At 38.8% G+C, this 26400-nt stretch overlaps 2 protein-coding genes across 3 annotated transcripts; one reads left to right on the forward strand and one right to left on the reverse strand.

Annotated features, from left to right (window-relative positions):
- The first annotated feature begins 3459 nt into the window (after positions 1 to 3459).
- sft2d2.S (SFT2 domain containing 2 S homeolog) lies at positions 3460 to 16281 on the forward strand. Its single transcript, XM_018249401.2, has 8 exons — positions 3460 to 3986; positions 6060 to 6146; positions 6976 to 7061; positions 8499 to 8580; positions 9106 to 9141; positions 12532 to 12590; positions 13912 to 13941; positions 15372 to 16281. Exons 1-8 carry the CDS (start codon positions 3924 to 3926, stop codon positions 15409 to 15411), a joined length of 483 nt encoding a protein of 160 aa, XP_018104890.1. The 5' UTR covers positions 3460 to 3923; the 3' UTR covers positions 15412 to 16281.
- timm17a.S (translocase of inner mitochondrial membrane 17A S homeolog) lies at positions 11761 to 24880 on the reverse strand. 2 transcript variants are annotated; one of them, XM_018248419.2, is made up of 7 exons: positions 24728 to 24880; positions 24055 to 24154; positions 21508 to 21571; positions 20774 to 20902; positions 19965 to 20075; positions 18266 to 18335; positions 11761 to 11916 (listed from the first exon to the last, which is right to left on the reverse strand). In XM_018248419.2, the coding sequence occupies exons 1-7, from the start codon at positions 24850 to 24852 to the stop codon at positions 11889 to 11891; spliced, it is 627 nt and encodes a 208-aa protein (XP_018103908.1). In that variant the 5' UTR covers positions 24853 to 24880; the 3' UTR covers positions 11761 to 11888.
- Positions 24881 to 26400: the final 1520 nt, after the last annotated feature.

The raw sequence follows: 26400 nt of genomic DNA on the forward strand, positions 1-26400 counted from the left end.
ATTAATTTAATAAAATGTACAGATCAATGTGTTGTTGTTTTTTAAGCTAAAACAGGATTACAGGAATCTACTTCATGACTGGTCCTTTAGAGGTAGATAATTAGTTTACCAGTGTACAGATATTCCTCCTGCAAAATGGACTCCTGCTAACGAAACGGTCATAGCAAAGGGTGAAGAGGGGTTATACTGGTAACCCCATTATCTGCCTCTCAGGAAGTAACAAAAATCATAGATTTTCTTAATTAAACCAATAGTGTTTGAGATGGAACAGCACCTTGTGTCCTTTGAAGACTAAAAATGCCTTAATTGCATAATTTTATAGGGCATTACAGCTGTATGTGTACTGTATATTGTGAGTGGGTTCCTACGCTCAGCAAGTGACAGCAGCACAGAGCATGTGCAGTGAATTAGCAGAAAAGAAGGTGTCTTTTGAGACACAGATCTTTACTGCTAAAGGGCTGTGGTTGCCTTGGGCTGGTACAGAAGCACAAAACATACACAACATTTCTAGCTACTTCTTTAGTTACGCTTTAGTTCTGTTTTAATGTGCAGGTTCTGTACTTGTCATCTATGTCCCTGATTAGACAGATTTTCAATCCCCAGCAGCCAACAAAAAAAACACATTTGTCTGTCATTCTCGCTATAAATTGCGGGAAACTGACAAATTTTAGAAAAAAGAACATGCCAATCTAAGTTGCTGAGGGACATATAATAACAACACAAGGAATTGTTATTTGAAAAGAGTATGTCATAAGACAGGCCTGTAAGAGTTAATAAAGCAGGCCAAGGAATTAAAAAACATTTTGCCAGTACCAGAAACAGATACTTAACAAGCCTCTGTTCATTAAATTCGGGAACAGCCACGTGTAAAGGGGTCATAGCATGGCCTCCCACCCCCTTGTGGCCCTCCAGAGACACAATGGCGTGCTGTCTGGAGGAGATTCGGCTGACTTCCGTAGCGGAGGAGGTCAACTATAGCTATGCCGTGTTACCTATGGAAATATAAAACAACACTTAATAACTTTTCTAGAAACAAGGTTGTCAGACGATGACCTGGAGACATGCCATAGGCAATGACTACATTCTAAATTGATATGTACATGTCTTACTATTGGTGTTACTGTTCCTTTAAGAGAGTTAAACTCATACTAGGAATGTAAAATTGGAAAAAATACTTCTGCTCACTGCTATAAGTGACTTGCAGCCTAGTAAGATTCCACTTCTCATTATGGACTGGCTTTAAACAATAACAAGAAATATAAATCTGATAGGAAAGACAAAGAACAATAAAATGTCCTTCAATGTCATGTCTAACAATGCCCCCATAGTTTTGTTCCCATATATGAACAATCATCCTGCCAATTTGTTCTAGAGAAATCAAATAGATAACTATCTACCCCAGTATAGCCCCTTTGACTAGAAAACTACCCCATATCAGTTCTACCAAGCGCCTTCTGGTACAACAGTACACAGAGAGACTAGGCTAGGCAATAAAGATGGGGGGGGGCTCATTTATTCACACTGGGGCAATTTGCTATAATGTCCCATGACACCTGATTAAATTATACCATTTGTTGGTCAACATATATAGCAAGCACTGATACTTAATATGGATAACTACCTATGTACAGATTTGTCCATTGTTGATAAAGAAGCCTGTGAGTGTAAAATGGCATATGGCAATAATGTGTCATCAAATGCTGGGAAAGAAACTCCTTGTTTCAGGTGTTCTCCTGGTGGGTCCCAGTCTGGAACATTTCATCCCTTTCTTATTTCTACAATACACTTGTATAACCTCCATAACATTTGGTGTTGTTTCCATGTAATTCTTGTCAGAGTGGGCCCAGGAAGCCCAGTCTGGAACTGGGGTTGTAGTACCTAAATCAAAGTCTGGAACTGGGGTTGTAGTACCTAAATCAAAGTGCTCATTACACCACCACCATCAAAAAACAAGTTGGGGGGAGGAAAAAAAATATGCCTGGAATTACTTTATGGTTGTGTTGAAGTGCAAAGGTTTAACTCAGTGGCACATGCGGTTTCCTTCAGTGTAATGCTGCCACGTTGGCAATTTAATGCAATGTAAGTGCCCATTTCCTTAGCTATATGTCCAACATAGCTTGGGTTAATGCAACACAGTGCCAATTTTGTACATCATGCTGCTGGCAGTGGTCAGGACTAAAGGCAATTAAAGTGACTCTGTAGTTACTGTTACTTCAGAGCCTAAAATGGCAGACTGGCACGACTGCTCAGGAATATGCAATATCTTGTTTTCTACTACTTGTTGCTGATTTGAGGTTACCAGATCCCTGGAATGTTCTAATAAATGCATGCTTCAGGCCCCTCTGTGCATTTAGCGCATGCTCTGTGTCGTTTGCACATGCCCGCGCATTTAATGTAAATTAAGCCACTGCAGCAGGAACTGGACTCTGGAGAGAATCTGAGATATAAGGGAGACCGTGGCTGAGACAGAGGTATGGTGGACATGTCTTGAGGCGATGGAAAAAGTCTATTGCTCTGACTCTGACTGATGGGCTGCTTATTGTTTGGCTGGGGGCAATAACATACAATGTGGAAGCTGATGTAGCTTCTCATACAGTCAGGGGTGCTTCGCCAATGAGGCGAGTTGAGGCTGTCGCCTCAGGCGGCATCGCCCCACTAGGTACCAGGGGCAGCAAACATGCTGCTCCTGGTGCTTTAAGAGCGAATTTCCGGGGGAGGGGGGCAGCAGCAACTGCTGCTGCCTCAGGCGGTGGATGGGCCAGGATCGCCCCTGCATACAGTAGGGGAAAGATATGGGATTCAACCATAGGGAATTCTTTTAGGATTTACTATTGCCCCCTCACCCCCATCTCAAAAGTCTACAGGGTTTGACAGATGCACTGCTTTGCGTGTATGTACAACTATAGTGGGATACATGTCTGCCTTTATGACCAGGGATTGGGATGATGTCTTCTTGTGCATTTAAACTTTATTTTACTAAGATTTTCCAGTGTACAATTTGGGCTATTTTTGGGCTACTTTTAAAATGGATTTTGGCTACTTTTTTGATAGGCTTTGGCTGGTTATGAAATGTAAACCTGGCAACCCTGTCTGGGGCGCCCAGTCGGCATTGCCCGGCACTGGTTGCAGGGCTGCATTCAAATGAAATTGCACTCTCTTAGCATGATTTTCTAGAGGAGTCCATGAATTCTCAAGTCCAGCTTCCAGCACTATCTGACATTGCTATAAGGGAGTTAGTGTCTCAGGGAAAGCTGGAGACCCATTCTTTTTGCGAGGAACGCAAGAAACATAGGGGCATGGCTACTAACATTGGGGATACATATCTGGAGAGATTTCAGGAGATGTTGCCATAACAGCCAATCAGATGTTTTCTAAGTTATAGGTGGGTGTTGAAATCTAATTGCTGATTGGTTGCCATGGGCAACATCTCCACAAAATTCTCCAGATAATGTAGCTCCAATTTTAGTAAACACTAACGCCTGACCCTTTAACCCCACATAAGCCACATCTGCAACCGTTTCTACTTTCTATTACCATTTTCATTTCACTTTCATTACTAAAGAATTTTATAATCATGTTTTTTTTTTTTTGCAATACCCTCCGCCCGCTGCTCTCCAGTTAGATTTATCCAAGTGATGTACACCTATGCACGTGAACTTACACACAACAAAGCTAAGAAGATGTTGCTGGCATAGATCAACTTCATACCTCCCCTTTCCTGCCAAGGTGCCAACCAGCTTCAGTCAGTTCTCCCCACCCCTCACTCACACCACAAACAGAATGCGAGAGCTTCCGTGTTCTGGGCGGTGGGTGTTACTGGAAACCTTCCTGGTGACGACATCTCTGTTCTATTGATACTAAATACTTGTAGCACCTGTAAAGGAAGAAATAATCCTGTTGCTGGGCTACACCAACACACGACCATGGATAAACTGAAGAATGTCTTAAGTGGGCAGGATAACGAGGAGAGGAACGGCTTTGAAGAGGTAATGTAACACCTGTTATTGTCTCCACTGCTGTTTCGTTGAATAAAGATTGTTGGCATGCCAGTGAACATGACAGCTCAACCATGAACTTTAAAATCACGGCAGAAGAGATCATAGTGCATTCCTCCCAACATCCTACGCTAAGCTACTAGGGGGTCCTTCCTACTTTGCCCCCCAAAAACAGCAGACACTGAAATATTGCTATAAAGAACTCACAGCTTGGAATACTTGGCGTTACAGCATCATCCTTACTGTTTACCTTGTTGTTAGACTACATCTCTCAGCATCCTGCATTTTATAATTAAGGGTTAAATTATTCTAAGAATTGTAGCCTCATATTCTGGGGTAGCCATACTTTGGCAGGCATTCAAAGTGCTGCCATCAGAAACCCACTTTTCCCATTGAGTTACAATACAAATGTTCTATTCAGGCCCTAATATTTTATACTAAATATTAGTTTTAAGGTCCCCTTACTTTATTGATCACATTGGTGGGATGCCATAAAAATCATGGCATATTGCCCTTTCCCTACTCAAACTCATGAACACTAGAAGTAACACTTAAAATGTAAATATTAGTACTTTCTCCTGTAAAATACTTCTCCTGTCTGAGCATGGGAGCATGTCAATACTTATTCAGTGACAGTCACCACTTATCCTCACACACACACTACAGCTCTCCTTTCTTGGCCATAATTATCTTCCTTCTTCCATCAGCTATCCCTGAGCACTTATACTTTCTTTCCTTTCTGAGACACCTGATGGAGGGAATTGTTTTTCTTAGTTTATACACGTCACCAACTCTATTCTCTTGCTGTAATGCAATGTAATGTTTACATTTTCTATAGTGCGTGTGCCTGTGAGAGGTAGGAAAAATGGCTGCGCTGCAAAGTTCCTCAGGTTGGTGCATTTTTTGACTAAAGGAGCACTGATCTGGAGAAAAAAACAAAGCTATTAAATTCACTGAGGTGCTTCACCTTCTTTGTTCTTTAATGTAAAAGTGCTCAAATAGGATCACACTTAGTAACTTATATATTCATTTGTTGGAGGGGTAGATTTGCTTTAATAAGCACTTCTTTTTTTCAGTAGACACCATACATACTCTGCAGGGTTGGACTGGATGTCAGTGGGATTAAAAGGGTTATTTACAGGGGTTATTAAGATGTTACAGCTGACTACAGCTGGTCTGTTTTGTAAGCCCCCATGGTAGTGGGTCTTGGGCTTTTGCTCCCTTTCCTCATTTAAACTAGCTCTGCCTCATTTTATCTACTAACATACCACAGAGACAGATCTGGTGATTAACTTGAGGCTGAATTGTTCGGCATTGATAAATTGCGTTGTAAATCGTTTCAAGTCGTTGCATTGTTTTTTATCTCACAACAAAACAACACAGGGCTTTTCAGCAATGCACTACATACCTCTATTGTGTCATCAGGCATCATTTAGTCAAATCTAGGATTTACATTTTTCCCATCACTGGGAGCATTTTTGCTCATTAGAATCAATAACCTAATAATACACACAGAGGACTTCCTAAAATTTAAGGGGGTTGTTTTCTTGGAACATAGAGACTTGTAGTTATGACTTAAAGCATAAGTAAGCATTTCATTTTAAAATGTCCTAAAAAGACTCTAAGGCTGAGGGCACACAAGGCACAGGCTCAGCCTTTCTGTGTACTTTTTAGAGTAACTTTAGATATTAAAAATGGTTTACTTGATTTCTAATTTACTGTAAGTAAGAAGACACTGAGGATAAAATAGGAAGTTTACTTTACAAACACTTTTTTTTACCATTCAGATGGTTTCAGTTAGTACACCTAAAATAACTTTGTTATTTTACATCACCATTTATATCATTCTGGACCTTGCTTGATCACAAGTGTTTGTTGTTTATTTAAAGAAACATAGACACCTTTATATTATGCATACAGAATTGCTTTAATGGAGCATTTAGACATGTAGACATGTGCTGATTATAAGTGGATAAAAAGCCAAGATACAGGGATTTCTAGGATATCTATATATAGCTTCATCGTTCTTTTTCAGATGTTTACAACTATCCTCTGTTTTTACAGGTAATAGAAACAAGTTCACTAAGCTGGGGTACAAGAATCAAAGGCTTTATCGCTTGCTTTGTGATTGGCGTTGCTTGCTCCATTCTGGTAAGCTCTTACCTCTCATTGTGTGTGTGTATGTATGCAGCTTCTACATGCAGCTTTTCATTGAGAGTCGATTAACCTAACCTAACAACCTAACTGTCAAACTGGGGATATTTGGCAAGAGTACTGCTTTTGTTATATTTTAAGTTCAGTGAATAAATGCACTTGCCAAAATACAGTAAACATTTTAGCCATCTTAAGAGCAATGGGATGCCTATGATTTGTTGTTGTGAACAGCAACAAAGTCATAGGAAGGATTTTCATTTGTTGCAGCCTGGGTGACAAACAGTGTTGGACTGGCCAACAGGGATACCAGGAAAACTCCCGGTGGGCCCAGATGTCAGTGGGCCTCTTGCTTCTAACCATTTGGTCTATGTCATAGTCATTCCCTATTTCTTTATGGGAACAAAGAGGCTTAATAATGGAAGAATAGACTATAGTATGCAGAGAAAACAGACTAAGAGAATAGGAGAATAAAGAGGTTGAGTGAGGAGAGGAGGTATAATAGTTTGGAAAGTGGGCCCTCGGCCTAAGGTTTTCTGATGGGCCTCTGGCTTCCGAGTCCGACACTGGTGACAAATACATTTTAGGCCAGAAAACATTTGATCAGAAAAACATGGCTTATCCAAAGAAAATTTAACTGAATTGTATGAGAAAATCTGGGACTCGGGAGATAAGATATCTCATAGCACATCTACTGTATCACCCAATATTTGTATGAAATCAATGTGAATTTGGTTGGCAGTCTGTAAATATATAATGATGATATTGGTTCTAAAATGTACTGCAATTTATTTTTCAACTTTTGTATTCATTCATTTTCTTATTTTAGGGTACTTGTCTGCTTTGGGTTCCAGGGAAAGGAATGGCACTGTTTGCAATTTTTTATACTATTGGAAACGTAGCATCTCTTGGAAGGTATTTTAAGAGTTCCGTTACTGTGCTTCCTCTAAGTCTAATTTAATAGAGTTAAAAAAAAACTCTCTTGAATTCGAACATTGATAAATCTGCCTCTAAAATGTGAGTCTGCTGCCATTAGAAACCTTGGACAGAACCAACTTTCTTGTTGCAGGGCTTAAGATCTGTGCTTTCTGGCCAGGTTAGACAGCTCTTTTGTGTGTATGCTCCATTGGGGGCCTCGGTGACCTGTACAGCTTTCTCCTTGGTGTCAAACATGGTGCTGTGTTCTCCCCGGGGCAGTTTTTCCAGGGGCATCACCCAGCACTTCTTTGCGGCCAGCCAGCTCCCCTCCTGCCCAAACCTCACTCCCTCCAATAAAGAAATTTAACAGAAGCTGGTAGGACCATATACTGAATCAATACGTCCTACTGGTTTTTATAAAACCAGTTTAAACCAAATAGGGCTCCTTTTTTTTAATGCCTGTCCAGCTCCCCCCCCCATTTTTTCTGAGGAAAAGACTGATGTTCCTCACAAGCTATGTCTGTGGATACCCATGATGATGTTAAATTATAGAGTGTAATTGTGTTTTTTTTTTTACTTTGAAAAATATATTTACCATAAAGAGGACTTTAGATAATAGCACACAGTCTTATAACAAAAGATGTAAAAATGTCTCAGAATTCCTACTCTTTTTTTTTTTTAGACAAAACAACAGAAATAAATCGTCAGCGCTTGGTTTGTAGGGTATTTAAAATCAAGTCCCCCAGCAACCCGTGAGACTGAGTAGTAAAACCATTGTGCACTTACCCATAGCTCAGGAGCTCCAGCCAACAAACATGCACCTCTGAATAATTTCATTCCTACACTATTAGCATTTTAGCTTTTAAAATCAAGTCCCCCAGTAAACATGTGACTGAGTAATAATACCATGTGCACTTCCCCTTAACTCAGGGGCTATAGTGAGACTGAGTAGTAAAACCATTGTGCACTTACCCATAGCTCAGGAGCCCCAGCCAACAAACATGCACCTCTGAATAATTTCATTCCTACACTATTAGCATTTTAGCTTTTAAAATCAAGTCCCCCAGTAAACATGTGACTGAGTAATAATACCATGTGCACTACCCCTTAACTCAGGGGCTATAGTGAAATAGCAAAGAGCTTTTTAGCCCCAAGCCAATTAACATACATCTATAAGTGATTCCCTGTGTTAAAGGCTAAATGGCAACCAGGCAATATTTGGCTACAATTTGTACACAAAACAACAGAAATAAATCGTCAGCGCTCAGTCTAACTCACGCTGTGGCGTTGACCAGCTGCTGTAGACACCATTGTTCCAGTGCTCGGACTAACCCACATTCTGGAGTTGACCAGCTGCATATTTGTTCACAAAGAGAAAATTTGCCAGAGCTCGGTTTGCCTTTAAAAAATAATTACAAAATTTCTTTTTTTTAGCACAATGTTTCTCATGGGCCCTTTGAAGCAATTAAAAAAGATGTTTGAGATGACTCGTTTGATTGCCACAATTGTTATGTTGGTATGTATACAGTGATAAACAGATTTAACAGTGGTTCAATTTAATATAGATTCTACAAATAAAACTCAACTGGTTTGCATAATTTTTTCTTTACTTTTTCTTTCATTTTTACAAAGCTTAGAAAAAAAATGAGAAAAAAAACTGTAAAAATTTTAAACAGATGTTCTAGTAAATCTACCCGTTTCACTTGTCTCTAGCAGCTGTAAACATGGAAGTAGAAATGTATCTATATTTCACTGGTTTTGCCAAATGTCTCTTTAGAGAACCAGTGATACAATCAGGCAATACTTTCATAAGTCTGGAATGCAGTCTCTTGGGAATTTTCATTAATATGATCTGTTTTGGTCTGTCAAAATCTCAAACCCATTTCAATGCATTCTTTTTCAAGAACATACAGGCAGCATTTTTGGTTCATTCACCATCTTAGTTTTCTCTCACAACATCTTTCCTAACCAAAAGTGATTGCTACAAGTCTACCCAATCATTCTTAAGATGTTTGACATTTAACATGTCTTCTATTTCTAGCTTTGTCTGGTATTAACGCTATGTGCTGCTCTGTGGGTAAGTATGACTAAACGTATATAGTACTATAAGCTATTTACTGTCTCCTTTCTATTCTGTTTCACCAAGTGCTATTGGGCTCCTTATTTGAAATAACAATCTCTCTCTCTCTCTCTCTCTCTCTCTCTCTCTCTCTCTCTCTCTCTCTCTCTGTGTGTTACTCCAAACATTAAAAATACAGAACACCTTTGAACATTCATAGCATAGCGGGCAAACATGGAAAATAAAATAAGATATACAAATGGGGCAGATTCATACACATTTGTAAAGAAGGGAAAAATGCCTTAATTTAGGGCTATGGCACATGGGGCATTTTGACTACCACTGGATCTGATGGTGTATAGTAGCAGACAAAACACCAGATATATATCGGTCATTGCTCCTGATAATAGTGAATAAAATCTGCCATGTCACATGAATGTGGAGTGATGACAGACAGATCTCAAGGCCAAAATACCACCTGCAACCATCCCAAGTGCATCCAATAATATGATTTTTACTCAGTAGTATTAGGAGAGGGGTGCGTTTGTCTTCAGTTGTCCTGTTTTTAAACCACACCCACGTTAAACCACGTTACCACAAGACCATGTTCACAAAACCAAATGGTTGATGCTTACTGCAGGGATATCACTTATAACTCATATGTGAAAAAAGTTAAATCATATTAAGACATACCCTTAAATACATATGCCTCATCCTTCCCTGCTTCCCTGTGGATAACCCCTCCCCCAGAGTAGGGCACACACAGGAAGAGTATGGCACACACAGGGAGCATAGGGAAGGCAGAGTATGGCCCTTATACAGGCAGAGTATGGCACACACAGGGAGCATAGGGCAGGCAGAGTATGGCACACCCAAAGGGAATAGGGTAGGCAGAGTATGGCACACACAGGGAGCATAGGACAGGCAGAGTATGGCACGTGCGTAACTTGTTCTCTTGCATCTCTGGCGCTAGTCAGTAGAATAATGCTGAGACACAGTCTTCATAAGAAACGCGTAAGTCATACAGCACAGCATACCCACTGCTTGTTACAATCCACGATGTGTGAGCCATAATAAAGCCGATTACTTTTTATGAAGACTGTGTCTCAGCATTATTCTACCAACTAGCACCAGAGATGCGAGAGAAAAAGTTACGCAAGTACTATACCGGCATGGAGTAGCCGGCTTCTCGCGAGGGCAGCAGCGGAGAAGACACAGCTCTGAAATTGTCCGCATTTTTCTTTCTCTAAAACAAGAGTATGGCACACCCAAAGAGAATAGGGTAGGCAGAGTATGGCACACCCAAAGAGAATAGGGTAGGCAGAGTATGGCACACACAGGGAGCATGGGGCAGGCAGACTATGGCACACACAGGGAGCATAGGGCAGGCAGAGTAAGGTACACACAAGGAACATAGGGCTGGCAGAGTATGGCACACACACAGTGAGAATAGGGCCGGCAGAGTATGGCACACACAGGGAGCATAGGGCAGGCAGAGTATGGCACACACAGGAAGCATAGGGTAGGCAGAGCATGGTACAAACAGGGAGCATAGGGCAGGCAGAGTATGGCACACACAGGAAGCATAGGGTAGGCAGAGCATGGTACAAACAGTGAGAATAGGGCCGGCAGAGTATGGCACACACAGGGAGCATAGGGCAGGCAGAGTATGGCACACACAGGAAGCATAGGGTAGGCAGAGCATGGTACAAACAGGGAGCATAGGGCAGGCAGAGTATGGCACACACAGGGAGTGTAGGGAAGGTAGACAGAGCAGGAGACATGGAAACCTATCAAGACCACTCTAAGATGTAGAAGAACACACAGTGCTGGTGCCCCATAAGCACTTTGTATAAGGAATGAACAGGTGAACAATGTGGGCAATTTCAGTCTGGGTCTTAGATGTGAACAGTACAGGGCTTTAGTGGTGTTAAAAATAGGTGTTTCAATTGTGAATAATCAGGGACTATCCTGGCCCCTCTGCCGCCTGAGGCAGCAGCAGCAGTTGCTGCTGTCCCCCCCTCCCCCGGAAATTCGCTCTCAAAGTACCAGGAGCAGCATTTTTGCTGCCCCTGTTACCTAGTGGGGTACTGCCGTCTGAGGCGACAGCCTCAACTTGCCTCATTGGCGATGCACCCCTGTGAATAATGCCGGAGTTTAAAGTCTAAATTTGAAGTGTAAACCATGCAGGGGCCAATTAATCTCTGTAGTGATACATTTTAAAGCTTACACATGGTAAGCAGACATAGCATGCAAATTTCATGTGGGGGCCACACAAGGGGCTGCCAGTTGGACAGCACTGATCTACTGCATTCTACTACTCAATGTAACTGAAGGAGTAGGGGTCGGACTTGGGTATTTTAGCATTGGGTGCTATTCTTGAATCTTTCACTCTGTGGGGCATGAGAGCATTTTTAGCAATGTAGGTGTCAAGGAATTGTTATCCTGTTACCTTTCCACTCTTCTGTTGATAGGCTGCTTACAGAAAAGGGAGGGGGGTGATATCACTCCAACTTGCAGTTCAGCAGTAAAGAGTGACTGAAGCTTATCAAAGCACAAGTCACATGACTTAGGGGACCTGGAAAAACTACATGTCTAGCTCCACATCAAATTTCAAAAATAAAATTCTGTCTGCGCTTTTGAAATACAAATTTTAATGCAGGATTTTGCTGGAGGAGCATTTTGTAAATAACGACATTTTCCCATGACAAATTCTTTCTAGCTTTTACTTGAATTTACAGAATTTAGCAGCAGTCATCTGTTCATCAGCTATTATTTCTGTAGTCAGGCAAGCTGTGAAGACATAACAATTAAAATAGCAATTTAAAAAAATAAATAAAATAGCAATTACATTTACTATAACCTTCTAGTTAATTACTGTGTATTAGAGAGTTCTTCTCATTCAAGGAAAAAAATTATACAGTTAGGTTCAGAAACATTTGGACAGAGACAACTTTTTTCCTTACATTACCACAATGAATTTTAAATGAAACAACTCGGATGCAGTTGAACTGCAGACTTTCAGCTTTAATTCAGTGGTTTGAACAAAAAGATTGCATAAAAAATGTGAGGGACTAAAGCCTTTTTTTGCACAGAACCAAAATTAGAAATAAGTTGTCTCTATCCAAAGATTTATGGACCTAACTGTATAGACTTTCCCTTTAATTATTTAATAATTTAATGATTTTCTTGGATTAACAAGGCCTTTATTTTTTCAAAGAAATAGATTCTTTTGATATTTGTTTGTTCCTTAAAAACCAACTAATAATAATAAAAAAAAAACAACCAAATCTCTGCAACGTTTATTTAAAATGTAATTAAGAATTAACAAATTCTCATCATCCCAATCATGGACTGAATAGTGTTTTATTTATTTTAATATGTGTGCTATTACATTTTTTTTTGTAGTGGAAGATCAAAGGACTTGCATTATTGTTCTGTATTTTGCAGTTTTTTGCAATGGCATGGTAAGTCTGCTTCTCAATGTGACAAAAAATAGGATATAGAAGCTCTGTAATGTTCTGGGTTTATTCGAAATATGTTTCTGGGATAATTTTCACCAGTGTTCAAAATGAAGTTCAAAGTTTTTTCAATCTTTTGGGGACAATCCCCATGCAACCGCCACAAAAAAAAAAACTTGTTTCCATTTTCTGGCCAAAATGCACCCCATTTGCTCAGTGACAGGGGGATGTCATTATTCATTCATGTCACTACATGCTTTGGACTGCTGTGGGGGGATGATACTTTCCTCCATTGGTGGAAAAACCGCCGCTATGGGTTTCAGTGTTCAGATTTGTTTCAGCTGTTCACCTTCCAAACACTTTTTTTCAGGTCAGTTGTTTTCAGATAGTTCACCATAAACAATGAATTTCCTCAATTACTCCATATTTTATTTTTTACCGTTTTCCCATGTAATATTCATGTCTCTAGTGTTTGTCTGGCAGCTAAGTGATCCAGGGTCATCTTAACTGTTACAATTTGCTACATTTAGTTGATACAACTCAGCAGTATCTGTGGAATATTAGCAACTATTGTATCAATTCTAACAGCTGTCTTTAATGAAACTCAGGGATTCTGCTCAGCAGGGACAAGATAGCAAATGTATTAACTAAATCAATTTAGAACAGTAAAAGAGTCTGCGACACACATACCCAAGCTGCTTTAGGGTAAGGGCATATGGGCAGAGTCGAGGAGATTAGTCGCCCCGTCTACAAATCTCCTCTTCTTCTGGGCGACAATTTCCCAAATGCCTTCCCGCCAGCTAAAATGAAAAATCTTCAACGGGGTGGCATTCGTGGCACTTCGTTTTCCGAAGTCGCCTGAAGTTTCCTTGTGAGGCAACTTCGGGCGACAATGGAAAACGAAGTGCCACGAGTGCCATCCCGCGGGTGATATTTCATTCTAACCGGCGGGAAGGCAGTTTGGGGAGATTGTTGCCCCAAAGAAGATATTTGTCGCTGGGGCGACTCATCTCCCCGTGTGCCCTTACCCTCAATAGGAAGGTGAAATATGAAACTTTACACTTCAATGTTAGAAAAAAATGTGAAAAAGCCTGCATTTCTGCTGAACTATCTGATACAACCCTTAGAACAGGGTCCAATTAAATCAGAGGAACTGAGAGAAAGCACGCAGAGCAGATTTACTGCTAAGTGATTTATTTTTCACAACATGTTTCTGGCTGCTCGCCCTTTATCAAGTGTGAACAGGGTGTAATTCAATAAATTGAAATCCTGAATTTTGTTGCTTCTCAATTGAATAAAATAATTTATTATTTTTCTGTGCTTCTAGGTACAGCATTTCTTTCATCCCATTTGCAAGGTAACTAATGTTGTGCTTTGTTTAGTTCAGATATAGTTCAATTGAGCTATATCTAGTATGTGCGTGCCATTGATATTGAGTGGAATTCAAACGTCTAGCTTTATATGCACCCATAGGGTAATGCCTGGATTTAGTATACAATAGTCAGGTCAAAAATAAGCTAACAGGGGTCTAACTTTGGAAACCTTGGGGCCCCCTTACGTCTTCTCTGTTTTAAAGAACCCGTAGAACTAAAAAATATTCATCCCCCACCTATAACACTTTCGTAAATTTTTGCTTATTATTTTATACATAAATATTTAGATTTGTGTGCTGCATTTAAAAAAAAAGGCGATGGGGCGACATGCATTCTAATAGCTCTAAGCTCTTGGCTTGACTTTCTTGTTAAAATGGAAATTAGTAGCTCCAGCTTTATGGAAGATTTGTCCAGGATAGAAGTGTTATTGGGTGGGGGTAGAATGCATTTTTTTTACATTAATTGTTTTAAGTGTTACTTTTCCTTTAATGTGCAATGTAAATGCAGGGGGGGCTATGTAGATCCCAATATAAATAGTTGATGTTACTCTAATAAATAGTTCCATTAATGTGCTAATAAATTAGTCAGTTAATTCGGGGTCAGTGGAGTTCACCATAAGTTTAACCCTACCCACCTGCCTGTCACGCTGCTCTGTTTTGCCATTGCTTGCTATGGCTTTTATATAAGATGTGTAAGTGAAGGGGGGCCAATGATCTCGCTGTAGGGCCAAATAACAAGTAAGTAGTAGTTGCCTCACAAGGAAACTTTGTGCGACTTCGGAATGCAAAGCGCCGCGTGTGCCATGCTGCAGGTGTTCTTTCATTATAGCCGGTGGAAGACAGGGGGAATCTGTTCAGGGAGATTAATTGCCCCAAAGAAGAGGCGATTAGTCACCAGACGACTAACTCTCCCCGAATCGCCAGGTGTGCCCTTACCCTAAGGGCAGAGACACACGCTGCGATTCTGGGAGATGTCGCCCAGCGACATCCTGCCCACTATTTTTATTCTAGCTGGCGGGAAGGCAGGGGAGGCAGTTCGGGGAGATTAGTCACCCCGAAGAAGACTAATCTTCCCGAATTGCAGAATGTATCTCTGCCCTAAAACCTACACCCTTTTGCCCCTGCCAAACTGCTCTGCCTCATCTTTGCTTGTTACATAAGATTCTGTATAAGTTACCAAAATCTCTAGGCAAGTCGCAGAGATTTTACAAAAGTGACATAAATTGCGTAAAGTTTTTAACATACATACGTTACAGCTGTGCTCCCATTTAGGATCACAATTTTAACCAGGCCCATGACAACTGTCCCATCCCAGTAAGCCCTGATTATGTCACTGCTAACTGCTGGAAATGTTATGATTTCTATATCATGCTGTACACATTGATATAACATTCATTTTTTGTTTGTTTTCTCAGAGATGCTGTGAAGAAATGTTTTACAACATGTATTTCATAAATGAAAATGAGATGCATATGCTCTAAATGCCTTAAAAAAAATATTTTATCCGCCTTATGTAATATTTTGTTAATTTTTTTCTGTAAAAATTTATTTTATAGGATGTCATTTTTTCTACATATTTCTATTTTAGATTTGTTATATTGTAATAACCATTCCATAATATTTTGCCATATTTGTAAGATATTACTGTTATTTATAGAAACCTATGAGGTGTAGGAACATGAAAAAAAACAATAAATAAAAGGTTATTTAAACAAAATCAGAATGAATAATATGGAGTGAACCCATCATTTGTCTTTTACAGAATGTGTTTTGCAGAATCAATTGTTTTAGAAGAACTGGTAAACTTATTATGGTGTCACAAATGTAGTAAAATAATGCTGGTGATGAGAGATGAATTTTGCTTTCATATTAATAAACTAGACTGAATAGATCTGGCTGCATATATAAAGTTGAGAGTGAAAATTTGTGAACCGTTAGATTTTCTATATTTTTATATGAACGTGACCTAATTCATCATTTGATTTTCAAACGAGACATAAAAGTAGATGAAGAAAACCTAGTTAAATAAAAAATTATTATATTTGGTCATGTATTTGAGAAAAAAATAGATCCAATAACTTATCTGCGTGCGGCAAAAGTAATTGTATTGTGCTCTCTGTATTTGGTGTGACCCCTTGTGTAACAATAACTGCAACTAAACATTTGTGGTAACTTGATAAGTCCTGCACATCTTTGACTTGCCACTGTCTCTTGAGATTCAGTTCACAGAGATGTCTTAACATTTTCCTTTCGAAATATTTGATATAGTTCAGAACTCATTGTTCCATCAATGCTGGCAAGCCGTCCAGACCCAAACCAGAACACTCCCACCACCATGTTTCACAGATGGGATAAGGTTCTTATGCTGGAATGCAGTGTTTTTCTTTCTCCAAATAGTTAAATTTTGGCTTATCTGTCCACAAAATATTCTTCCAGTATCCTTCTGGTTTGTTCACATGATCTTTAGCAAACAGTAGATTGCTAAAGATCGCTTTTGGGGGAGAGCAGTAGCCTTCTCCTTGCTATCCTGACATACACACCATTGCTTTTCAGTGTTCTTCTCATGCTGGACTCATGAACATCAACATTCTCCAATATGAGATAGGCTTTCAAGTTGCTTAGAAGTTACCCTGGGTACCTTTGTAAGTTCTGGTGGGCCCCAACAGGCCCGGACTGGCCATCTGTGAATTCGGCAAATGCCCGTTGGGCCGATGTCTGTGCAATGTAAAAGGACTGCACGGGCCTCTCTACACAACCTGCTGTCCCAATACTGTAGATTTAAAGCGATACTGACACGTTCCTACAAAAATCATAGGAAGTTTCAAGTAAATGCTGCACCCGTAATCGTTACCCCCGCAAAGCTGTCCCAGTCCCTGCAAATTCACCCGACCCTCCGACACTGCTAAAAGACCTTCTGAGCCGTTTCAGTGATGCTTGGCTGGGGGTGGCGCAATCCCCCCATAGGCTGATTACGAATGAAAAACAGGAATTCAGCCTATGGAAGGATTGCTCCACTCACAGCCCGACTGAAGAAACCCAGAAGATGTTAGTAGTGTCAGCGGGTCGGCAACACACAGGTTCACGGGGCTGGGGGCGGCTTTGAGGGGGGCTATTACGGGTGCAGCACAAACTTGATACTGACACGTTCCTATGATTTTAATAGGAACGTGTCAGTATCGCTTTCATGAGGCTGCTGTTGCTGACAAACACCACTAGATGTTGCTTATTTAATAATAATTCTCTAAATAAAATCTTAAACTTAAGTGTTTTTCAGGGAGGAAGGCTAAACAACCCCCATTTGAAAGCTGGAAAGAGTCAGGAGAAGTCGTCAAATAATTCAAAAACTATAAAAAATAAATAATGAAGACTAATTGAAAAGTTGCGTAGATTAGGCCATTCTATAACATACTAAAAATTCACTGAAACTTGAACCACCCTTTTAACATAATCAACAGGTGTTTGCTTACAGTCCAAGATGGAGGAATTATAGCTAAGTTTGTATTTCTACCTCTTTACCCCAAGCGTAACAGAAAATATAATAAAATAATAATTTGTATTGCATGACAGCCTCTCTTTACTGCTCAATGGGTTTTTTTTCGTGAAAAGTACAGAAATGCTTGGGCAGCATTACCAAAGAACAACATTCAATAAAAAAATAAAAGCAGTCACAGCTGATCAGTAAAAACGGAATCTGACTTAAATAAAAATAGAACCTTAATTTAATCAAGATTAAGACAGCAACATATTTCTTCATACACTGTAATTATATATATAAATAAATTGGGCAACAGTTGCCCAACTAGGATGTGTTTATTAGCTGTGCGCTAATTGCTGATCAAATTCTTTTCTCTATTGAGTTGAAAGCCATGGCAATGCTACCCAAATTCTCATACGGATTTTAAACATTTCAAACCAGTCTGGACATCCATTGGGCCTTTAGATTACAAGATGGATAAACCCTGTCTCCATATTATGTTGCACATAAGAACAATTGTGTTTGGCTATAAGAATAATAAAAAATAACGCAGGTTATGGAGAATTTTCAATATATATATATATATATATATAATTCAACTGGTTTACGTACAGATTAAATCCATTTCATTTGTTGTACAAACAAAATACGGCGCCCTTAAAAGATGTGTACCAGCTTATTGTCCATGCATGAACAGCAACAGTCATATCCAAAAGATAAGTACACGGTACGGTCTGGATACCAAGGTCCAGAAATGTACAGGAAGTCCAGGAAATTCCAGGCAGGTGATGAAGTAGCATTTAAAATACTTGTGAAGAACTAACAACGTCTTACTGGTACTGTTGATAACCACTGAATGGGGAGCCTGGGGGCATCTGGGATCCATCCTCTGGGATTGGTGCAACTAGAAATTAAAACAGTTCTCTTTTAGAAATTCTTATCTTTTCTAAGTGAGGTAATATCAAAAATGACTAGTAAATAATGTATATTAATGGATATTATTGTAATTTCGTACCAATGTTAAGGTTTATATGCTTTTATTGAACTCGATCTGGGGAACTATCACAAAATGTGAGGAAACAACAGTTCATCCCTTAAAACACAGGCAAGTTGCAAAAAGCAAGTTTTAATCCATCTACCACAAGTCAGGAAATGGAAGAAAATAACTGATTAGTTGCCATTTATGATTTGAACTTCTGCCAGTTAGCAACTGTGTTAGTAAATGAGCCCATTGTTGTTGTTAACAGCTGATTGTATTCAGTGACTATGTAAATATGCATTGTTTTATGTTCTACCTTTTTTCTTAGCAAAATGCTAATTAGTAGTGATGGGTGCATTTGACCGGTTACACTGCCAAATGTTTGCAGAACCGCGAAAATTCAACAAAATGCATTGAAATTGAGTGACAAATTTTTCACATGCAACATTTTTCACCCATTAGAGTCTATGGCGTTAATTGTTGCTGCGAAACTTGGCTAAAAAATTGGCTCATCACTACTAATTAGCCATCTTGGATCACTCCTTTAGCAGAAGTTGCCCACTTTAAGTTTATAAAACATTCATTGACTCAGTTTTTAAAAAGCAATGTTATATCATTCTGTATCTGGCTGTGGATCCTTACAATGAATTCCTAAGGGTCAGTGCACACACTTAGATTCAGGGAGATTATTCGCCAAGCGACAAATCTCCTTGTCTTCGGGCGACTAATCTCCCCGAACTGCCTCCTGCCGGCTAAAATGTAAATCGCTGGTGGGATGTCACTCAGAGTGCTTTGTTTTCCGAAGTTCAGGGAGATTAGTTGTCTCCGAAGAAAAGGAGATTTGTCGCCGGGTGACCCTGAATCTGAGGGTGTGCCCTGACCCTTAAAGGTTTCTAAATGGCAAAGCAAAGAACTTCTAACTACAACCATATACGTTTGTAAGGTAATGGGAACATGGGGAATTTAATGGCACTGATAAATCTCCAACAAACAGCAACAGAGTTACACAAGTGATAATACTTGATATACCAGGTAATACTCAATTAATTTTGATTCCATATACAAAAAAACATTAAACCATAGGAAAAGTTATAGAATATAGAATGTGGCCTTATCCCTATGCATATTGATTCTCATCAGTGGACTTACATAAAAAAATCTTTAAAGAAAAACTATACCCCAAAATGAATATTTAAGCAACATATAGTTTTATCAAAGTATGTGGCATGGTTTTACATATGAGCCGTTTTATTCAATATATTTTGAGAGACCTACATTGTTTAGAGGGCAAAGTTTTCCTTTAAAATCAAATAAATTTGATGATGAGAAAGCTGGACTATATTTATGAGCTTGTGCTAAACATCATGGGTAAAAACAGACATTTGTGTTTGAAAAAAATGCACTTTGCACACTGTGTTGAATTCCTAAATAACTCTTAATCTCACCCTCAATGTAGTAGCATCATGTGACTGAAAAGAGTTACTGGCTTGGGTTCAAGGGCTAACCATTTAGAAGAACTACTTTATTAAGTGGCTGCACAGACAACGTCCTTACCATTTGTGAATTGTGAAGAGGCAAATCGAGTTATACAAATACCAGCGCCTTCTATCAAGGCCAAAAGTATTCCTCCCATTGCAGCAGATCCCACCATAGCAACTGCACCATCTGAAAACACAAATCACGTTAGTCTAGAGAAAATATGCTATTTCAGTCATTGTCCCTTCTTGGAATGGTGATATTAAAGGGAAACTCCATCTTATAATGAGTTTAGTGTAATGTAGTCACTAATATTCTAAGGCCAATTACAATTAGCCTATTTTTCATGTGATATCTATCCTGCCTTTCTCTATCCTGAACGTGATTTACAGGACTATTATACCTTAAAAGAAAACTTCATGCTTAAACTAACTTTCAGAATTACTTAGCCATCTATAGTAGTACAGAGCGAAGTTATAGTATAGTAGTACAGAGATAGGTTTTTTGGCAGTCAAGGTCACTGACCCCCACCTGAAAGCTGAAAGGCAAAAGAGTGTGGAAAATATTTCAAAAGCTATTAAGACAAAACGAAAAAGATGCAATTTTATAACATTCTATAAGTTAACTTAAAATGAAAATACTCCTTTAAAGGGTTTCTTGCTCTGTTATAGTATAGTTTAATTTTATTTTGTACACGTTTTAATAGTCCTTCGTTTTTAATCGCTTCTACTCTCACAGATGGAGAAAACCTAAAACCAGCTTCTCAGGTATGTGCTCCCATTAGAATAATATTTCTAGTATCCCTGCCATAACTTTAGGACTTCTGAGTTAACAGGGGTGTACAATGCTTTTGATGATCCCTAGTTATTTAATAAACTAGTACTTACTTCTGGCAGCCAGGATAGCTCCTGTTAAAGCCCCGCTAGTAATGGAATTCCATGGGTCCTCCTTCCCACGTATCTTTACCATGCTGCAGTCTATCATGGAAAACAACCCACCCCACACTGCAAAGCTCCCTGAGAAAACAATACAGAAAAACTTGTTGCCATATTGAAAAAAAGGCCATAAATAATCCTGTAAATGAAGCATACTGCTAAACAACATTTCTACTATTTACTCATACTGCATAAGCAAAATGGTGTTTATTTTATCACCATTACAAATACATTCATGTGTTTTGTTAGTGTGAAAAAAAGGGGGATGTTTCAACAAATTCACCTGAACACTGGATTTTAAGGGAAACGTGCAGCAAATGGCACTTCCCTTGTAGTCTATAGAATAAAAAGTCAGATGGATATAAATAATTAAGCCCCAAACAACAAATTTCTACAATAGAATTTCAGATTGAGCAAAGTGAAATTCCCTTGACCCCCCCTACATCAGATATGATGAGATTGTGAAGGATCTTCAGCACATTTCTGGTTACACAGTATGCAACACAGTTTATCCCAACAGCATGCAGGTACATTTAAGGGCAAACTATTACCACACCAGTGTCTGCTAAAAACAGGCATCACCATATAAAAACATAAGACAAAATGCAAACTGAGAAAACTAATTCACTGTTAACATATACTCTCTCAGACAAATGAATAAAAAAAAGACAGTAACTGACACTTACCTCCTAGCTGTGGAGCTCGTGTTCGGATTGAAATAAGACTACCCTTAAAGCGATGCTTTAAACCCTTGAATAAAAAGTGGTCAGATAATTAAAATCATTTAAAAAAATATTTTAGTTCATCTAATTTATACACGTCTATTGTTTAATTACTATTGGGAAGACTGAACGACAAAGTAAGCCTGTTATAAGGCAAATTGTCATTTTTAACAAAATTACGGAGCCGAGTTCCATTTGTGAAGCTCCCCCATATGATGAAAACTGTAAAAGATATCATGAACATCCCAAATGTAAAAGAAGCAATGCGTGATAACCAAAGAACATATTTTAATGATAAAGAATAAATTTTGCAGTTAAAAAAAAAAAAAAAGAAGCACAATTATCAAAATTGGAAGGGCCTCTTTAAAGAATTTGCACAGATATATTTCAAGTAGCAAGCAGGATACATAAACACTAAAAACTATACAATATGTAATATGGAAGAGTTAGCGTGAAAACGGTTGACACCACTATTTATAAACTGCCTAGGCTCTTTGCAGGAAGCGCTCAATCCCAATGTTTTTCTGTTAAGGTCCCCATAAACACAAAGATTTCTCTTGCCGAACGATTTTAGAGAAGTCCGACCAATCCTTCGAAATTATCGTGCGGTTAGTGGGATTCAAACAATCGAACATCTTACGATTTTTCAGCCGACATCTGTCAGGAAATTGATCGGCCAGGTTAAAAAATCTTTATCGGTCCCAGTGCAATCTATCTATGTTTGCAGGGCCAAGCAGGCAGCTCCCCTTTGTTTTCCTGGCAAATTGGTCTTTTTAGTTGATGGACAATTCGTACGATCGTACAATTGTTCCGAGATAATCTTGGTCTCACGACCGGATCTTTTAAAAATCTCAACATCTATGGCCAGCTTAAGTTAAAGGTTTGATCTAGATAAAGGTATAGGATAAGTTATCCGCAAACCCGTTATCCAAAAAGCTCCGAATTACAGAAAGGTCATCTCCCATAGATTCCATTTTATCCAAATAATCTAAATTTTTAAAAAGGATTTCCTTTTTCTCTGTAATAGTAACAGTGCTTGTACTTGATCCAAACTAAGATGTAATTGATCCTTATTGGAAGCAAAACCAGCCTATTGGGTTTATTTAACGTTTACATGATTTTACTAGCAGACGTAGGGCACAAAGTTACAAATTATGGAAAGATCCGTTATCTGGAAACTTCCAGGTCCCAAGCATTCTGGATAACAGGTCCCATACTAGTACTAATATATACTTAACTGTTTAAAAAAAAAAAAATGTGCTGTAAACAACATTGCTTCAATGCAGTTCAGAAGTACATGGATAAAACAAATGCTGACCAAGGCATTACGGTGGCTCAGAGATTAACACTGCTGGCTTGCACTGGGTTCACAGAATCAGTCCTAGCCAGGGCTCTTAAAATGCATACAGGCATGTTAACTTGAAACTGAACCCATAGTGTATGTTGTATGAATATCAGAGAAGGGACAGATATGAATAATAAGCAGGCTCTATAAAGAAAAAAATGTCTTTGTGCTACATAAATAAATTATAATAATAGCCACGCATGATATACTTATAATTGTCTGGTTTTAAAGTTGTAGTAGACAACAAAAAAATAAGGACAATTTACCACAATAAGTAGAACTGTTGAAAATGTATAATTTGTCAATTTAAAAAAAAATCCATATTTTTTTAATTTTAACTTATAAATTTCCAATGAAAATTGGTTTGTGTTGTACTGAATTTACCCCAATTAAACAGGGAAACTTGCTCAGAGGGAGATGAAGAGCTCAGAATAAACAAACCCTAAACTAAATCTTTTGTTAGGATTTAACATAAGGAGCAGCTTGTTATACAAACGACTTATCTGTGAACTGGTAATTTGTTTTATCAGCTTCTCCTTTACAAATGTTTTATAGATTGTGGAACCAGCAGACAGAATTCTCCCCTATCTGAACTAGATTTGCACATTATATCACTGAAACACAATGCTTTATTTATTGATTTTATGATTTATCTGTATTTAACACTAGGTCTGATAAACTAAACAACAAACATATTATGTTTAAAACTATTTCTTCTTGATCCCTTAACCAGTTTACCACAAACAGGTACAGGGTGCCTCAAAAAGCCTCTAGCACCAGGATTTAAACAGACACAATTAAAAAAGATTGACAACTTCAGAGTCATGAGTCGTCACTGTCACATGGATGCTGTACATTCTGACGGTTACAAGATTTTCTTTAAACTAAGAATAAACATGGTCTTGGGAAGGATTGTTAATAACATTCCTGTTTAAAAGGAAGGTGTTTACTCAATGATACATACAAACATTTTACCAGGCTATTGCACACACAGTGTTTGTGTGTCAAAATACCGGCCTTCCATTATATTTATCTTTTTCATTGGGTTTAACCATCATTTTTACCGGCCAGGCCGGTAAAATACCGGCCAGGTGGCAACCCTAGTATTACAGCCCTTACAGAAAACATTTTTCAGATTAGATATTATCAAGATGAATACACTTTACCTGTGGAGAGTTCCTGAACCCCTTGATAGCCTGAAATATGCCACCTCCAATCATTCCCATAGTGAATGCCCCACCACAGTCATCTACAATCCTCCATGGACTGTAAACAAAAGAAAACAAAAAAAAAATTAGATAACATGAATCTAAAATAAGGTGACATACTCTGTACTGACTGAAATATGAATAGGAGAAGCCTGAATGTGTAGCCTTACAGAGTATTTGTTTTAAGAGGGGGTAAGTGACCCCCATTTGAAAGTTGGAAAGAGCCAAAAGAAGGCAAATAATTAAAAAACTATAAAAAAAAAAATAATGAAGACCAATTGAAAAGTTGCTTAGATTTAGCCATTCTATGACATAATGACATACTAAAAGTTAACTTGAAGGTGAACCAACCTTTAAGAGAAAACCATTCATCACACAGCTAGACTTAGGCTAATGTCAAACAGGGGCTGAAATTCCATTGCATTAGTAGCCCAAATGATACGACTAGATTTTTGCTGAACTGCAATGTGACTGGCAGTGCTAGTTTTGAGCTTTATCCTGATGACGACTTGTTGGAGAAGATTAAAAATAGCAGAGGCGCTGGGCTGGGGAAAAGCGTAATAAATAACACAGAGGCTGCTTAGTTGCCTGTTGCTTTGGTTTAGCTGAGAAGGACGAGTCTCTGACTTACCACGGCTCCCGTGTGTACTCCTCCATGGCACCGGCAAAGGTCGAAAGGAGGCGATGCAGGAAGAGAAGAAACCACGTGATTGTTGCATCACGCTTGCCCATTCGTCGCGACAGGCTGTGACGCATTAGCTGCGCCTCGACCTTGTACTGTAACCATGGATACTGATAAAATGCGTACGTAACCACGTTATTAGGTCTCGCCAGAGGCATCGCGTCAGCTAACGCCATGGTGGTTATTATCTTTTCTAGGATTCTATAAAACACAACAAATATTTATTCAAAAATAAATCCACATTCTTCCACATAAATTCTCTCGAGAGTGCCTTAATAGGTATTCGAGGTTATGATGTGTTCTAAACTAAAAAAAATCAGCTTTTTAAAAATATAACGTGCCTCACCACCAACCTAATGCACTTTTCAGAACTATGCTAACAAGTTACGACATTATAACATATAATATATATATATATATATATATATATATATATATATATATATGGTTTAATAGCCATTTGTGTTTCCTTCAAAATAAAGAAGAAAATGCTTCTGTGTAGTTAAAAGATTTTTAGAGCTAGTTGTATTTTTTAGATATAAAAATGGCCATGGACAAAAAGTCAAAACTAAGAACCGTCCCTGAAAATTAGGGACACCTCAGTCTAATCAGGGGCGCTTCGCCAATGAGGCGAGTTGAGGCTGTTGCAGACTAGTTACCAGGGGCAGCAAAAATGCCGCGCCTGGTACTTTAAGAGATAAATTTCCGTCTCTTCTAGCACAGAGAGCGCACTTAGGCTCTCTGCACTAGTGTACTGGCCCTCTCTGCCCCCCTCGTGAACCCCCTCAGGTGCAAAAAGGTAAGCACACGAGGGAGGGGGGCGGCGGCAACTGCTGCTGCCTCAGGCGGCCAGGAACGCCCCTGAGTCTAATCCTCTTGTGTTTCAGTCACTCAACAAGACATACTGTAAGTGGGCTCCAGTGCAAAACTATGCTTTGGTTTGCCCTTACTTGTCAACAAAAATTCATCATTTTTGGATTCTGTCAGATCCTTAAAGGAACAGTAACGTCAAAAAATAAAAGTGTTTTAAAGTAATGAAAATATAATGCAGTGTTGTCCTGCACTGGTAAAACTGATGTGTTTGCTTCAGAAACACTACTATTGTTTATATAAATAATCTGCTGTGTAGCAATGGGGGCAGCCATTCAAAGGAGAAAAGGCTCAGGTTACACAGCAGATAGCAGATAAGCTCTGTCTGTCTAATGGTGTTATCTGTTATCCATTCGTTAACCTGTGCCATATAGCGTTTTTTCAATTTCCGCCATTGCTCCACAGTAGCTTGTTTATATGAACTATAGTAGTGTTTCTGAAGCAAACACATCAGTTTTAACAGTGCAGGGCAAAACTACATGATATTTTCATTACTTTAAAACACTTACATTTTTTGGTATTACTGTTCCAAACCCCATCCACCCCTGTTTTGCATATTTAGATCAGAAGAAAAAAATATATATATAAAAAAACAAAACAATGCTTTTAGTTGTCCAGGGATACTAATTATCTATTTATTTTTAAAATGTAATTGCTATTGAAGCAGTATCTGTCTGTTTGTTTATATTCGCCAAAAAGGTTGAAACAGAGCAATCAATAGTTCTCCTTAATGGAGTGCCATATTCCCCCTT

This window comes from Xenopus laevis, chromosome 2S (genome assembly GCF_017654675.1).
Source record: "Xenopus laevis strain J_2021 chromosome 2S, Xenopus_laevis_v10.1, whole genome shotgun sequence".
Lineage (NCBI taxonomy): Eukaryota > Metazoa > Chordata > Amphibia > Anura > Pipidae > Xenopus > Xenopus laevis.

What these genes read in the sequence shown, in the direction of transcription:
- sft2d2.S (XM_018249401.2), top strand. Translation starts at nt 3,924, where the DNA reads ATGGATAAACTGAAGAATGTCTTAAGTGGGCAGGATAACGAGGAGAGG. An exon ending in AGAGGAACGGCTTTGAAGAG is followed by an intron (nt 3,987 to 6,059) that starts GTAATGTAACAC and finishes CTGTTTTTACAG; the next exon opens with GTAATAGAAACAAGTTCACT. An exon ending in GCGTTGCTTGCTCCATTCTG is followed by an intron (nt 6,147 to 6,975) that starts GTAAGCTCTTAC and finishes TTCTTATTTTAG; the next exon opens with GGTACTTGTCTGCTTTGGGT.
- timm17a.S (XM_018248419.2), bottom strand. Translation starts at nt 24,852, where the DNA reads ATGCGTCACAGCCTGTCGCGACGAATGGGCAAGCGTGATGCAACAATC. An exon ending in ACGAGCTCCACAGCTAGGAG is followed by an intron (nt 20,903 to 21,507) that starts GTAAGTGTCAGT and finishes TTGTTTTCTCAG; the next exon opens with GGAGCTTTGCAGTGTGGGGT. An exon ending in AGTGGTTATCAACAGTACCA is followed by an intron (nt 11,917 to 18,265) that starts GTAAGACGTTGT and finishes ATGTCTTCACAG; the next exon opens with CTTGCCTGACTACAGAAATA.